At 50.3% G+C, this 16,097-nt stretch overlaps 2 protein-coding genes across 2 annotated transcripts; one reads left to right on the plus strand and one right to left on the minus strand.

The window, feature by feature from the left end:
- Positions 1 to 2,379: 2,379 nt before the first annotated feature.
- LURAP1 (leucine rich adaptor protein 1) lies at positions 2,380 to 3,516 on the minus strand. The gene has a single exon (XM_072420586.1). It carries the CDS (start codon positions 3,514 to 3,516, stop codon positions 2,878 to 2,880), a length of 639 nt encoding a protein of 212 aa, XP_072276687.1. The 3' UTR covers positions 2,380 to 2,877.
- A 3,256-nt stretch (positions 3,517 to 6,772) lies between these two features.
- POMGNT1 (protein O-linked mannose N-acetylglucosaminyltransferase 1 (beta 1,2-)) lies at positions 6,773 to 13,844 on the plus strand. The gene is made up of 16 exons (XM_072420588.1): positions 6,773 to 6,863; positions 6,937 to 7,050; positions 7,131 to 7,248; positions 7,380 to 7,623; positions 7,705 to 7,780; positions 8,094 to 8,177; positions 8,257 to 8,298; positions 8,752 to 8,810; positions 9,231 to 9,303; positions 10,467 to 10,595; positions 10,670 to 10,795; positions 10,885 to 10,949; positions 12,126 to 12,170; positions 12,244 to 12,379; positions 12,489 to 12,598; positions 13,309 to 13,844. The coding sequence occupies exons 2-16, from the start codon at positions 6,946 to 6,948 to the stop codon at positions 13,394 to 13,396; spliced, it is 1,500 nt and encodes a 499-aa protein (XP_072276689.1). The 5' UTR covers positions 6,773 to 6,863; positions 6,937 to 6,945; the 3' UTR covers positions 13,397 to 13,844.
- Positions 13,845 to 16,097: the final 2,253 nt, after the last annotated feature.

Below are 16,097 nucleotides of genomic sequence, written 5' to 3' on the forward strand. Positions count from 1 at the left end.
GGGGGTGACACAACCGTGTGTATGAGGGGGGTGACACGTCCGTGTGTATGAGGGGGTGACACGTACGCGTTGTATGAGGGGGTGACACGTCCGTGTGTGTGAGGGGGTGACACGTCTGCGTGTATCGGGGGGGTGACACGTCCGTGTGTATGATGGGGGTGACAGGTCCGTGTGTATGATGGGGTTGACAGATCTACCAAATAGAGAACATTGAGGGTCACCATTCACCATTGGGGAGGACGGGATTATTTCTACATGAGGTGTGGCAAAATTCTCCAGGCCAATGATCGAGCAGATGGGGGAGGGGATTACTGACCCCCCCCCAGCACTCACATATTGGGGGATTGGCCCCTAAATACAGAACTTCTGTTATCTTCCATCTGTGAAATCTTCGCCTGGGATTTATACAATGAGAACCACGTCACTGCACAACGTCCCCGGTCATGAAGTTCACACGAGGGCCCGTCGCCCTTCTGAGCACCACGTGGCCCCTCCTCTGAATGTCGCAGGGATGAGCGGCTTGGCTGCTGCCGAATTGTGAATTTAATGTTCTCTTCTCCTCGTTATTGTGAAAGGCTCCATTGATCTCCCGTCCACCCAATTACCCGCACACAGAACACCATTGTCCTCGGCCCACCAAATCTTCCCACGGACGAACGGTTTGCTATTCCCTGCCGGTCTAATTTACAGAGAAATCTGATGAAAAGATTCATTCCTAAATAAGGAGAAGGAATAAAGACAGGTTCTCTTTACCGATTCAATAACATCAGATAGGGCCACAATTTGAGGGGAGGTGCATTGAGGGGGTGCAGACAGAGATGGCTGCTGAGATAAAATCACTTTCAGAATAAGCCACATACGCAGCCCACAAGGGAGCCTTACCTGGCATCAGCCAATGGGCGCAGACAGGGCAGGGGCCCCCGGCAGGTGGCCATCAGTGGATAGGAGGAAGGGGCAGAGGGCTCCGGATTGGACAGCTGTCAGCTCTGTGATTGGCAGGAAGCTGAATTTGCATATGTAATGCGTGTACATAATCATCACAGGGGGTGACCGGTCCCCAATATGAGAATATACACCAGCCAGGGGTCTGATAGGCTGATATGGTGGTCCCGCCCCTGAGGACTCCCTGTTCAATAAAGAGAACCTGTCAGGATGGCAGCATACAGAGCCAATCACCATTCTGAACTCTCTATTACCAGAAGTAAGAATGCAGCCAGTGAAGTCTAATAGGTCTGTATGCCCAGCTTGTTCCAGGGACTCCCCGAAGGATGACACCCCAGCACCAGCAATGGCGGATCCCATATTCCTGAAGATTTATTACCGGACACCCAATATCGTTCCTGCCTATGGGGCAATAAGGGGGGCAGCTACCTGAAAAGGGGCGGGGCCTAGAGGGGGACCAGGAGGCGGAGACAGACCAACCTGGTATCTGTGGGCACTAGTCACATGTAAACATAGAACACGCAGGGAGGAGCTCTGACACTGCACATGACTCCGCCCTACAACTTTCACCACACCCACTTATTCTCATTCACCGATTTATTGGCTCATTTTATTCAGAATCTGCTGACAGCAAACAGGAGGATTCTGGGAAATACGGCGTCGCCACTCCCACGCCATCGCGCCATTCCTCAGACTCAGCAATAGAAACAAATAAAATATTCATCCAGAGACTTGGCGATGCAATAATTCACACAGACATTCACACAGTGAAAATGCTTTTTCCTTCTGTGTGCATTACTAACACTCACCCATCAGAACAATTTATAAATAATTGAAAGCTGTGAATGTTGCTGTTGAGTGAATGTAGCAGAACTGAATGTTTGCATCATTGTCAGAGATGAGTGAATGCATCAATGTTCATGGGGGGTTCGGTGAATAATTGTTGAAGTTAAACGGTCCTAATGTTTGAAGTGAAGCCCATGGGAGACACATTCACCATTCAATGCATGGAATGTTCTGAAGGCATTTTCTTTTCTGAGTGAATGTTCAGAGTGAATGTTCTTCCCCTTTGCTTTTATCATCTGATACCCCAGAAACTTGGACTTCAGAGAACATTCACCCAACCCAAAGAATATTATCTAGGAATATATGACAGGGACTCAGTGACTCTGTGCACCAGCCTGTGAATAGTGAATAATTCTGTGAATGTTGTTTACCTGTGAAAGAGTTCTATAAAAAAAAAGATGCCCATAGCACAGAATAGAATCATACCGGTGTTATTTAAAATAAATTCTCCCCTTCGTATGGGGACACATCAGGGGAAATATGGAACAGCAAAATATTTTATTCTGGATGGAGCTGGGAACAGCCGGAGCCTCTGTCAGGTTTTTGGTCTCCCCCCTCCCCCCTGGATCCCCCCCCAAGTCTCTTCCTATCACCTCCCTCCCCCAACATTTTTTGTCCAGGTGTCACGAGGAAATAAAGGGAATTCTCCTGATGGGGTCACCAGGAAGTAGATGAGATTCTTGGCTTTTATCTAAATCTAAGGATTGTTGGTTTTCAGGGAAAGTGATCAGTTCTTTCATAGTTATTGCAGCAGAGTTTCTATTGGCTGTTTTATACTCAGGGGCGGAGCCTCTGTATATTTATCAGTCTGTGGCCCCCACATCTATAAATTCCATAAATTGTCCTCTGTAAACTCATAAAACAGAAATATATTAAAGAAATCTCAGAAATTCATAACAAAAAATTCAGCGACCAATCACAGCACAGAATTATTACCATCTCTCTGTACGTTATTGGGGGTCACCCTCATGACAAATCTGCCCCCGGTGAGGTCGGACTTCCTGCACGCCTCTGAGCGGTTCAAGTAATCCAGAACTTTCTGCCCTGAGATCAGGAAGCTTGCAGAAGCCCCGCCTCCGAGGAGCCGGACTACAAGAACGTCACATCATCCTGAGACTGCACCCAGCGCCAGTGGGCGTCGTACTCCAGCTGGATCTTATTGGTCAGTTTGTCAATGTCCACCCGGCCGTTCTGCCCACATCTGACCTTGGCCTCTGGGAGTCGTCCGTCTGTTTCCGGAGTGTGCGATTGTCCAGTCTGGGAAATGATGTGTGGCCGGGGCCCTTTACCCATCATGCCCGTGGCACAGTCCCCTCGCTCTGGGAGCGCGCCCTCCTGCTCGGTGGTAGTCGGTGGCATGACGTGGCGGTATGGGGTGGAGGACACGAGCGGCTCGCTGGTGCTCAGGCTGTATTCGTCCAGCTCGTCGGCCAGCGTGTCCAGGTAGCTGCCAATAGAAATGCTGTCCAGCTTGTCGGTGGGGTCATGGAGGCTGGCCCAGCTGCCACGCCGAGATGCCTCCCGGCTACCGCTCAGACTGTACTGACTGCTGGTCAGACTGCTGCAACGACTGGTCACATTCACCCGCTCCTCCAGGATCCACTTCACCGACTCGATCCCTTCATTCACCACCAGCAACTGCTGCAGGATCTGCACATCGATGGCCCTCAGACACGCCTGCAGGGGGACAAGCAGAGGGTGAGGGTGGCACACATGGGTACTGATCATGGGCCCCGGAGATCTTCTCCCCACAGGTCTCTATGGTATCAGCGCTGGTCATAAACAGACAATCCAAGGGCCCACAAATTATGCCCAGGGGCCCCATATAGAAAAGGCTCTACATGGGGGATTGGTCATTGTAAGGCCCAAGTGGTGTCCTCAGATCAGGGTGGCACAGAACTAAGCCTGGCCCCTGCAGTGTCTGGGGACCCCAGTGATGGGCCAATAGAACAGACATGGGGCCCCTAAACTATTCTCAATGGTGAAATTTACAGTTCCATTCATGGCCAGACCACACATGACCTCCCGTTAGATGAGAGAAAGGTGTCACCTCCACCGGGGGAGCGGGGCAAATGCATGGGGGGGGGGCTGAGGTGCCAGTACCCCATTGTCCCCCTACAGCTGAATCAGCTGGATTCATCAGAATCTGCCCCTATAGACACGTTATAACCCCCCCAGACACGTTATAACCCCCCCGATAGATGATAGATTGTCAGCTCTGATGGTGAGATGTCATGTGACTCGGCCAGAAGTACCTGCCAGCCGCTGTACAGTCACATGACCAGTGAGTTACAGAAGGTGGTTCGGTGACACCGGTATGTGGGATACTCAGACATACATGAGTGACACAAACAGAGCGCAGTAACCAGCGAGGGGCCCCGTGGCCCCGATAATGGGGACTTACCTATTCCAGTCACCCAAACTACGCCGAGATTACTGTTGGAAATTTTCAGCCGATTCCATATTGTTTCCCCCGTAGTGACTCCCCCATGGTGATGATATCAGTTGCCCCCATTTGCCCCCAGCCTTGTGAGGAGGGGGAGGGGTGGTGTGTGCCAGGAACAGACAGGAAGAACCTGATATGCTGCCACGCTCCAGTGACATGGCCTCTCCGCCTGTGTGACTACAATGCAAGGCGTGAGAAGCCTCAGATTGTATTACGGCCAAAACAAACTGCCCGCCCTCCACCATTAACCCCTGCAGACCGGGGACACACAGGACAGGAAGTCCACATGGGGTCACAGGAAACACAGAATTGCTCCCAGGTTCCTCAGGATGGAGCGATGGTGGGTTAGACCCTCTGCCATGGGTTGTTGCCCCCTGTAGGGACATTCACCCCTTCTATTGCCTCTGACAGCTGAAACCAGAGCAGGAATAAAGGGGAAATCTCCCAATGGGGTTCCTGGAGATGGATTAGTCTGGTGTCCCCATTCCTAATCACTTCCTGTCTGAATGATATTGGTGGCACACTGATGTGGGCGTGGTCTCTGTATCCACTGAATGAACCCCCCAACAATCATTTCTTCCTATTGGCTCCCCTTTAGTCTGTTTGTTATCCCATTGGAAGGATTTTCAATAAATGCAAACCTACCCATCAATCCTTCCAGAAATCCAGTGAGCTGAGAACTTCCTCTGCTCTCTGCCTGTGCTGCCTGCTTATCAGTAGACTCTCATGGGGTGTCAGGGAAGGGGTGACAACATGGCTTTCCCATAGATATAGTACAGTGGGTGTTGTCACCCTGACACAGGAAGTGTTACATGTTATTTGGACTCCTACACTTCCACACTGGGCAGATAAAACCCCAAGTGAGCCATGACACCAGAGGTCACTGCAACCACAATGTCTAACATCCCAGAGATCTCCAGAATCTCAAACATTTCTAATATATTGGGGAACAAAATCACAAATAATATATACCCTGATCTGCACTATATATAGAACTAAGTATAGCTAGATAAATACAAATCTCAGCCCATGGTTGCCCCCTAATCTCAGCCCATGGTTGGCCCCATATCCCAGCCATGGTTGGCCCCATATCCCTATCATGGTTGGTCTCATATCCCTATCATGGTTGGCCCCATATCTCTTCCCATGGTTAGCCCCATATGTCGGCTCATGGTTGGCCCCATATCTCAGCCCATGGTTGGCCCCATATCTCAGCCCATGGTTGTCCCCATAACTCAGCTCATGCTTGGCCATATATTTTTTCCCATGGTTGGCCCCATATCTCAGCCCATGGTTGGCCTCATATTTCGGCCCATGGTTGGACCCATATTTTGGCCCTTGGTTGGCCCCATATCCTGGCCTTTGTTGTCACCATATCTTGGCTGTGGTTGGCCTCATATCTCAGCCCATGGTTGGCCCCATATCTCTGCCCATGGTTGGCCCCATATCTCAGCCATGGTAGGCCCGATATCCCAGCCATGGTTGGCCCCATATTTTAGCCCATGGTTGGCCCCATGTCTCAGTCCATGGTTGACCCCATTACTCAGCCCATGGTTGACCCCATATTTCAGCCCATAGTTGGCCCCATATCTCAGTCCATGGCTGGCCTCTAATCTCAGCCCATAGTTGGCCTCATATCTCAGCCCATGGTTGGCCCCATATCCCTGTCATGGTTGGCCCCATATCTCTTCCCATGGTTGGCCCCATATGTCGGCCCATGGTTGGCCCCATATCTCAGCCCATGGTTGGCCCCATATCTCAGCCCATGTTTGGCCCCATAACTCAGCCCATGCTTGGCCACATCTCTTCCTATGGTTGGCCCTATATCTCAGCCCATGGTTGGCCTCATATTTCGGACCATGGTTGGCCCCATATTTTGGCCCTTGGTTGGCCCCACATCCTGGCATGTATACCCCCCATATATAGGGCCCCTCATGTATACCCCTATATATATATAGCCCCTCATGTATACCCCTATATATATATATATATAGCCCCTCATGTGTACCCCTCATATATATAGACCCCCATGTATACCCCTATATATATATAGCCCCCCATGTATACCCCTATATATATATATTTAGCCCCTCATGTATACCCCTATATATATATATAGCCCCTCATGTATACCCCCCATATATAGGGCCCCTCATGTATACCCCCATATATATATAGCCCCTCATGTATACCCCTTTATATATATTTAGCCCCTCATGTATACCCCTCATATATATAGCCTCTCATGTATACCCCCATATATATATAGCCCCTCATGTGTACCCCTCATATATATAGCCCCTCATGTCAGTGTGGTGCGGATGAACCTTGTCTGTGTGTGGAAGCAGTGGTCTCTCTGCAGAGGTATAAGGCATCCCTGTTGTGTTAGAGATCACAAAACTTTGACTGGTGGACTTCTGCAGAGAGATCACTGCTTTCCATGCAGCACTGGGGCCCTTGTGTGTCAGATATTACTGCATTACAATGCTGCAGATCCCTAAGACTGTCCATAAGGGGCGCCCCTGCAGCGCTCTCTTTACATGGCCATGTATGTGTGTTGCAGGTGCTGGAAGATGAGATCAGAGAGCAGGGAAGAGGAATCCACGTCATCGTCCTGAACCAGGCCTCGGTATGATGCAGTCACATAATGGTGCCGGCTTTATGGTATTCCAGGTTTATAGATTTCTGATTGTTACCTGCAGGGTCATGTGATGGCAAAGCGAGTGTTTGACACGTACTCCCCGCACGAGGATGAGGCCATGGTTCTCTTCCTGAACATGGTGGCTCGTGGCCGCATTCTCATCTTTACAGTCAAGGTTAGTTCTGTGGGACTTTTCAAGGGGGCGGAGCTTGTTTATTGCACGTGGGTGAATTATTCATCCCTGCTGTGTTCCAGGACGAGGGATCCTTTCATCTGAAAGACACTGCAAAGAACCTGCTCAAGAGTTTGGGCAGCCAGGTGGCCCCTGCGTTGGGCTGGAGAGATATGTGGGCATTGGTGGTGAAGAAAGGAGGTAAGTGGTCATGTGATCTCAGTACTTACCTGGCAGGTGTCACATGACTGGCATTGATCACGGGATACAGGGTAATAAATACAGGAAGGTGAATACAGGAGGGTGAATATTTAATATTTATGTCTCATCAGGGCAAATCTACGGAGAGAAACATTCAAAGTCCCCGGCTTTGTCCTCCTGGGGGGATCCGGTGCTGCTGAAGACGGACATTCAACTTGTACCCCCGGAAGGTGAGCTGTGTGTGGTCTGCCCCGGGCCCGTGGGGGTGAGGTCCTGTAGTCCAGCACAGGGGACGGTGAGCCATGGTCTGGCCTGGGGGAACAGGCAGTCGTCCGGGGTGGGGGCGGTGAGCCGTGGTCCGGCGTGGAGGGGGCGGTGAGCCGTGGTCCGGCGTGGAGGGGGCGGTGAGCCGTGGTCCGGCGTGGAGGGGGCGGTGACTGTCTGTCTCTCTCCCAGGATGCTGCGCTCTGTACTCTCCGCTCAAGGTGTTAACCCCCAGATGATCACCGTCTTTATTGATGGATATTACGAGGTATGATGATCTCCCACAGCTTCCAGTAGTCATGGCCTGTGTGTTCTATGTGTGTAGGGGGAGAGGGCCGAAAAATATTATTTACCCCCACTGGATTTGTCCTACAAACTGCCCTGGGTAGTAAATGCCTTCCAGCTTCTTTCCATGTTTTGTCATTGTGTGCTGCAAACAGAAAATCCCCCCAGAGATCCTCTTAGTCCCCAATGGCCGATTACATCTGTGCACTGAGCAGAGTTCCTATAAATCCTGGGGGGGGGGGGGCATTTAATAAATATAAGTTCTCCTTTATGATGATATTTGTGTGGCCCCGCAGGAGCCGATGGATGTGGTGGAATTGTACGGCCTGAAGGGCATCCAGCACACCCCGATCAGTATTAAGAACGCCCGCGTGGCCCAGGTAAAACGGCGACCACCAATCATCTCTCACCTTTGTATTTCTCTCCCCACAAGTGATGCCAATATTTCTTACTTTACAGCACTACAAAGCCAGCCTGACCGCCACCTTCAACCTCAATCCGGTGAGACATTCACAGAAACTTGGTGGATGGGATGGGATGAATGGATGGGATGGGATGGGATGGGTGGATGGATGAATGGGATGGGATGGATGAATGGGATGGGATGGGATGGATGGATGGATGGATGAATGGGATGGAATGAATGGATGGGATGGGTGGATGGGATGGGATGGAATGAATGGATGGGTGGGTGGATGGATGGGATGGGATGGGTGGATGGATGAATGGGATGGGATGGATGAATGGGATGGAATGAATGGATGGGATGGGTGGGTGGATGGATGTGATGGGATGGGATGGATGGATGGATGGATGGATGAATGGGATGGGATTGAGGGATGGGATGGGATGGAATGAATGGATGGATTGGGAATTCGTCTGATATCCCGCAGAGAAGATCAGATAGCTGGACTCTGTAAATGGATGCCTGACCTGTAATTTTCCTGATTTTAGGATGCCAAGTTTGTCATTGTCTTGGAGGAAGATCTGGATATCTCTGTGGATTTCTTCAGGTTGGGGAAGATTTATTTTTAGGACGGCTATAAAAAGATGGCAAATTTAATCCCAGCTGATGGGCACTGCAGGGGCTGAGGGCAATGAAAGCTTTGTTCCCTTTCTTGTATCCCACATGACCGTAAATCCTGCAGGATGAGAGGAATGTGTGGGGATTTGGGATCTGTTACTGTGACCTATCATAAAATATCTACTAGTAATCCACAGATATGATCAGTGTTACAGCTTCCCACCATCACCTCACACTCCCACTGCAGGAAGTGCTGCTAGAATTGTGTGTAAGGGGACACAGAGAAAAAATATGGTGTCTGCAGATCCCAGAGACTTCACCTTCACCTCCCCATAAGCCCATATTTTCTGAACATATTCTGGGGATTATTTGCAGTTTTATTTCTCTTTGTAATGTTTTGTGTCTGCAGTTTTCTGAGTCAGACCATCCATCTCCTGGAGGAGGATGAGAGTTTGTACTGCATTTCTGCATGGAATGATCAAGTAGGTGTCCCCCATCTGTTTTCTTATGTGTCCCCTTCCTCTGCGTCCCCCCTCCTCTTCTGTGTCCCCATCTGTTGTCTTATGTGTCTCCTTCCCCTTCTGTGTCCCCCTCCTCTGTGACCCCTCCCTTATGTCCCCCTTCCTCCTTTGTGGCCCCTCCCTGTGTCTCCTCTGTGTCTCCCTTCCTCATCTGTGGCCCCTCCCTGTGTCTCCACCTCTGTGTCCCCCTTCCTCATCTGTGGCCCCTCCCTGTGTCTCTTCCTTTGTGTCTCCTCCTCTGTGTCCCCCTTCCTCCTTTGTGGCCCCTCCCTGTGTCTCCACCTCTGTGTCCCCCTTCCTCATCTGTGGCCCCTTCCTGTGTCTCCTCCTCTGTGTCCCCCTTCCCCCTCTGTGGCCCCTCCCTGTGTCTCCTCCTTTGTGGGCCCCTCCCTGTGTCTCCTCCTCTGTGGCCCCTCCCTGTGTCTCCTCCTATGTGGCCCCTCCCTGTGTCACCTCCTTTGTGGCCCCTCCCTGTGTCCCCCTTCCTCATCTGTGGCCCCTTCCTGTGTCTCCTCCTCTGTGGCCCCTCCTCTGTGTCTCCCTTCCTCATCTGTGGCCCCTCCCTGTGTCTCTTCCTTTGTGGCCCCTCCCTGTGTCTCCTCATCTGTGGCCCCTCCCTGTGTCCCCCTTCCTCATCTGTGGCCCCTTCCTGTGTCTCCTCCTCTGTGTGGCCCCTTCCTGTGTCTCCTCCTCTGTGTGGCCCCTTCCTGTGTCTCCTCCTCTGTGTCCCCCTTCCCCCTCTGTGGCCCCTCCCTGTGTCTCCTCCTCTGTGTGGCCCCTTCCTGTGTCTCCTCCTCTGTGTGGCCCCTTCCTGTGTCTCCTCCTCTGTGGCCCCTCCTCTGTACAATATTGCAGCATGCTGATTGGATATCGGTTCCTAATCCTATGTATATAAAAGGCTGAGCACTGTACGCAGAGCTGGCTGCCACGAGGAATATAGAACACCGGTCACTGCAGATAAAGGGTAAAGACAAACTGCCGCTGTTCATGTAAAAATCCCGAATATGGAGATCGGTGCCAGTAAATATTTCATATTATTGTTAGGAATCCCACCAAGGCATCCACTAGGTGACCACTAATGACTGATTGCTGTGGCTTCTGTTTGGTGTCATTGATCTGTGCAGGGCTATGAACACACCGCTGAGGATCCCTCGCTACTCTATAGGGTGGAGACAATGCCGGGCCTGGGCTGGGTTCTTCGCAGGAACCTTTACAAGGAAGAGCTGGAGCCAAAATGGCCGACTCCGGAAAAGGTAGGTAGCCGGTGGTCACCATTGGCCTGCACACGGTATATCGGTACTACACATTGTTCTCTGTTTGGCTTCAGCTGTGGGACTGGGATATGTGGATGAGAATGCCGGAGCAGAGGAAGGGGCGGGAATGTCTGATTCCGGATGTGTCCCGATCATATCACTTCGGCATCGTGGGGCTCAACATGAACGGATATTTCCACGTAAGATTCTATCCAGACACGGCTGTGCCCGCTCCTCCATATTTATTGTGTGGCTGCAATTCCTCATCACAAATGTTTTTATTCTGCAGGAAGCTTACTTCAAAAAACACAAATTCAACAATGTTCCCAATGTGCAGCTGTCCAACGTGGAAAGGTGAGTCCACGACAATATATTGTGTGATGTCTGTGGGGTGATATGTAAAGGAATGATAGGCTCTAATAATAAGAAGATATCAATGGCCTCCGACCGCCAGATGTGACCGAAAATCATGGAGGTTACACCCCAAAATCTCCCCCTCCCCAGGGTAACAAACTGGATCCACTCACCGGATATTCACTTCATATTGCTCTCCTATTGGCCAGTCTGCACTCAGTGTACACACATGGGATATTTGTGGTTGCTCTGTACATATAGCACCATTCTGCTCTATGGAGGGGGGAGAATGATAGAGCGGCACCCCACTGTGCTCTCCCCCCTTTACTTTCATTACGATCATTCATGGATCCCCCAGGACGAGTGAGCGCTGTACAGACGCCAGATTCTCTGCTAATATCAGCCCTGAGGCGATAATTGGACGAGAATCATCTGATGTGTGTATGTCGCCTTAGATATGGATTTAATTAACCAATCCTCAAAAACTGCTCTGAATAAAATTGTTTAAAATGAAATAAATACAAAAACTTCCATGTGAGTTCTGCCGTCTTCTGGCCAGGAATTTCCTTCTTTTTCCACAATGAGGAACATAAACCTGAGACATTGTATGATTGGTGCTGGAATACTGAGAGACCAATCTGTGTGATGCCCCCTATGGGTGGGCTGTAAATGACACCTAAACCTGCAAGAAATACCCCGGGTCTCATTCTTCCCAGCACTGTGCTGGACTAAGTAGGAAATTGGGGTCACTGCTGGAGCAAGGAGGGGGTGGGGAGAACCTTTAAAATTTATTTATATATGTAATTTGTATTTTGTCTTTTTAACGCATGGGAGGGGAGACACAAAAAAACGTAGAGTTCTACTTTAATGTTCCACACCAGATTGCCACTAATAACACTGCACTTACACCATCTGTGGCAATCATGTGATCAGGATAACAGCCAATCACAGTACACATATGGATGGGACAAAATATCAATCCGTGATGTCCGTGTGAATAATACAAACCAAGGAAACGCTGCCAGGTCTCCATAATTTATATAAGAGAATGAATTCCTAATACGTGTGCTGATCTCTGCTATACAAACCCAACATTTAAAGATATTCACTTATCTGAACTTTGTACCTCGCTGCTGATTATCCCCCTTTGTGTCATTTCTTCCATTGTGTCTCCAGTCTGAGAAAAGACGCCTACGAGGTGGAAATCCATGGAATCCTCCGGTAAGTTCGGACTCTCGGTGTTGGCTGATTGGCCGGTTGGAGATGCGGCTGAGCGTTTATATTTCTCATGCAGGGAAGCCGAGGTTCTCGATCACAGCAAGAATCCCTGTGAAGAATCTTTTGTCCCGGACACGGAGGGGAAAACCTTCGTCATGTTCATCCGCATGGAGCAGGAAGCCGATTTCACCACCTGGACCCAGTTGGCAAAGGTGCCCCAAGTTTATTATTTCTCTGCCCTTGTGAGCGTTGTGATTGGTGGTTACATAGAATTATGTGAGATGAGTGTGTTTAACATTGGAATCGTCTCCTTTCTCATAGTGCCTCCATGTCTGGGACCTGGATGTCCGAGGGAACCACAAGGGTCTGTGGCGTCTATTCAGAAAGAAGAATCACTTCCTGGTGGTGGGAGTCCCATTTTCCCCGTATTCGTAAGTAATTCTCCTCCCATCTCCTTTGTCCCGTCCCTGCCCATCTCCTGGTTTCTCTCATCTCTATCGTGTATCATACATGGAATATCTCCATATGAGCACAGTATATAGATAACAATGAATGTTACTCAGGGTAGGCGGCTCCTTCTTTATCTGATTGTTATCATTAAAACACAGTTATGGTTCGGTTTCAATTTTTAATGGACAGTTTTGCAAATGTCCAGCAGGAGGTGCTGTAGGTCCATCTTCAGCATTCAGGTGTATTGGAGGAAAGTCACTGCAGGTTTTCCATTCATCCAATTATTGCAAAGTATCTGCTGTGTCCTTCTGTGGACAATGTGGCCCTCCCCCAACTCCTCCGTGCCCAACTGTGCGGCCCTCCCCCCAACTCCTCTGTGCCCGACTGTACGTCCCTTCGGCGCCCGACTGTACGTCCCTTCGGCGCCAGACTGTAGGTCCCTCGTCCCTTCGGCGCCAGACTGTACGTCCCTCGTCCCTTCGGCGCCCGACTGTAGGTCCCTTCGGCGCCCGACTGTAGGTCCCTTCGGCGCCCGACTGTACGGCGCCCGACTGTACGTCCCTCGCCCCTTCCGCGCCCGACTGTACGTCCCTCGCCCCTTCCGCGCCCGACTGTACGGCCCTCTTTTTCTGACTTTTTCCTGGACTTTTCAGTTCTCTGTTAACTTTCTGCCCCTCTCCGTCTGACACAGGAGTAAGAAGCCTCCGTCCGTTACCCCCATCTACCTTGAACCACCCCTCAAAGAGGAAGCAGCTGCAGCTGGAGTGGACCAGTCCTGACCCCGGGGTAATTTCTCACTAACCGTCCGCTTGCCCTGCTGGAAATGCACCGGACTGCCTGACTCCATTGGTATTTGGGGATCAGAATTCTCTTTCGGGATGAATCCACTGACATTACACTCTTGTACAGTGCAGGAGCCGGGACCTCATACAGAACTCTAATCCCACCCCCGAGGTGCCACTGGTCACGTGACAGACAAAACTGGAAGAAAAGTTTGGATTTCCTGGACATATCAGTGTCGTGTCTCTCGTTTTATTTATTGATGAACCTTCTGAATGTTTTTTTTACTCTGAGATTGTGGTGTGAGATTTGCGGCTGCAGAGAGTCGGGGAACTCCGATGGGTTCTGGGGATATCGGAGAGTTTTTGACCAATATCTGACCTCCTACAGTGCCTTAATTTACCTCGATTTGTTTGCTCGTGCCCCCTCCCCCCCCCCACCCACTTCCCTTTGACTGTACAGAGGGTACAAAGGGTTGCTGGTTGGGCTGGCTCCGCCCTCTCATATTTCCTTGTTTATATTGCTTTTATTATTGGGATTATAAAGCAGAACAATAAACTTCATCACCTAGCAATGGGTGGTGACACAAAGCTAGAATCTGACCCCGGGGTCACCGGAACGTTGGGACTGATTTACCAAAAGTCATAATTCTAAAACTAACATTTTATTACTTTTCCCAGGAAGTCACCGACATGCAAATCTGTAATGAGATTCACAGGGAGTGAAATAATCATACCCGGTACTCTGATGGCTCCTTCACACTGCACTCCCTACACATGGGGGGACCTGGGGAACAAATGGGGCAAAGTGGGCTTTGTCAGTCTAGGTAGTTCCCGGTGGGTTCTATTTGCCCATTCTGGGCGGTGCTCCCCCAGGTGTCTGTTGGGGGGGGTGGGGGGTTAGTATTTCAATATTAAGATATTTTATTATTCATTTAACAGATTTTACCCCGCAGAGCTTTGGAGGTAATTCATGAATCTGTTATGTTTATAGAATGGCCGACAACCAGAAATATTCCCATGAAACTGAATGGAAGCCTCCTGGGGGTCTGAGCAGGAAGGTGGCCATGGTACCCGGGGGGCTATTATATGAGGAGGTTCAATATTTTCCCCCTCGGCCCTAGGTCTGTGTGTTGGCTCATGAAAGTGTTTATTCCAATGGTGGAAGAACAAAGCTGAACCTGGCCAATGATATTGCAGAATGCTGCTGGGGGAGGGGGCAGTTGGGTATTACCTGATCATTTCCACCATTTACATCTTCTCTGGAATTCTTCATAGATGGAATGATGACTTCATAAGGAGAGGGTATGAGGGGTTAGGTGGTAGGGAGGTAATGTCTGTGGAGGGGGGTAGGTAGAAGGGGGTAATATCTGTGGAGGAGGGTAGGTAGAGGGGGTTAATAGCTGTGGAGAGGGGTAGGTGGAGGGAGTAATAGCTGTAGAGGGGGATAACATTGCCCCTGTCAGCCATAAAGGGGCCACCCCACCCCCACACATGACAGGTTCTCTTTTTTTTGTTGCCCCCTGCAGCTCCTTCTCTTTCCCTGGGATCCAAATATAAAGGCGATATGGACTCCCCATGCCACGTTGCTGATTGGCCATGTATGATCACATGATTCTGCGTACCCTAAGGTATGGGGCAGTTCGTAGCAGTGGGGGGTTGAGGAACATTTGGGTATACAAGAATGGGTAATGTGGATGGGGGGAGGGAGTGATAAAGTTTTACCCCCCCACTGATGTTTGTTGGTTTCTTCTGGCAGATTATTAATAATCCAGTGTTCAGCGATGGCGTGTAAGCTCCGCCCCCTGCGCTGGGTCTTCGTCACGTTGGCCGCAGATAACGGTGAGTCAGGTGTTACTTCTGGTTAATATTCACCCGGCGTCCTTTCAGCCGGCACTGCGAGGTGTCAGGTAAATAATTGCCGAGTTTTATCTTTACAATTCGCTGATAAAGGTCGGTCACAGAAATCACAGCGGGGGAGGGGGATAAGGAAGACCTACCTGCAAGATATGCAGGAAAACCAGTTTGTGGGGGAGATTTATCATAAGCGGAGATATTTCCTCATTCCAGTCACCACCATAGATCTTTCACCTCCTGCTCGTTCTTCCTGGATGGCCATTAGATGATGGGGGCACTAAGCCGGGGTGAGAAGGGTGCCAAGAAAATACCCCCTTATGCCATGATACCACCACCAGCCTGAACCGGTGACACCAGTAGGATACAGGATTTCCGGTTGTCACCAAATTCTGACCCTGGGCAATGCTTCTCCAGCAGGGGGAGCCCCAGTGTGATCTGCTGCTGCTCCTGTAGTCCATCATCCTGTAGTCCCGGCATCCTGTAGTCCCGGCACTAACAACCAGGCCACCTTCAGAGTCACTGAAATCCTTCCTCATTCCCATTCTGAATGTCAGTTTGGACGTCAGCCAGTACTACATACCAAAATCCATTGCTGCCCTGTGATTGGCTGATGGGATATTTGGGGTGAGCAGCAGGTGAACAGGTGTGTGTGTTGTACGAGCTCTGGTGGACTGGTTTAGCTTTCCATCCCCCCCCATCACCTAGGTACAGGGTGACAACACTCTGTGTCTCGCGGTCCTGTGTTGTCACCGCGTCACATTACCCAGACACAACCCATTGTTGTCGGTAAATTCACCCTGCGGTGATCACTGGGTGAATGTAGAGTGGAAGTGGCTGTAAAATT

Source organism: Pyxicephalus adspersus, chromosome 8 (assembly GCF_032062135.1).
Source record: "Pyxicephalus adspersus chromosome 8, UCB_Pads_2.0, whole genome shotgun sequence".
NCBI lineage: Eukaryota > Metazoa > Chordata > Amphibia > Anura > Pyxicephalidae > Pyxicephalus > Pyxicephalus adspersus.

What these genes read in the sequence shown, in the direction of transcription:
- POMGNT1 (XM_072420588.1), top strand. Translation starts at nt 6,946, where the DNA reads ATGGCAAAGCGAGTGTTTGACACGTACTCCCCGCACGAGGATGAGGCC. An exon ending in ATTGGTGGTGAAGAAAGGAG is followed by an intron (nt 7,249 to 7,379) that starts GTAAGTGGTCAT and finishes ATGTCTCATCAG; the next exon opens with GGCAAATCTACGGAGAGAAA. An exon ending in AATGGCCGACTCCGGAAAAG is followed by an intron (nt 10,596 to 10,669) that starts GTAGGTAGCCGG and finishes GTTTGGCTTCAG; the next exon opens with CTGTGGGACTGGGATATGTG.
- LURAP1 (XM_072420586.1), bottom strand. Translation starts at nt 3,516, where the DNA reads ATGATCAGTACCCATGTGTGCCACCCTCACCCTCTGCTTGTCCCCCTG.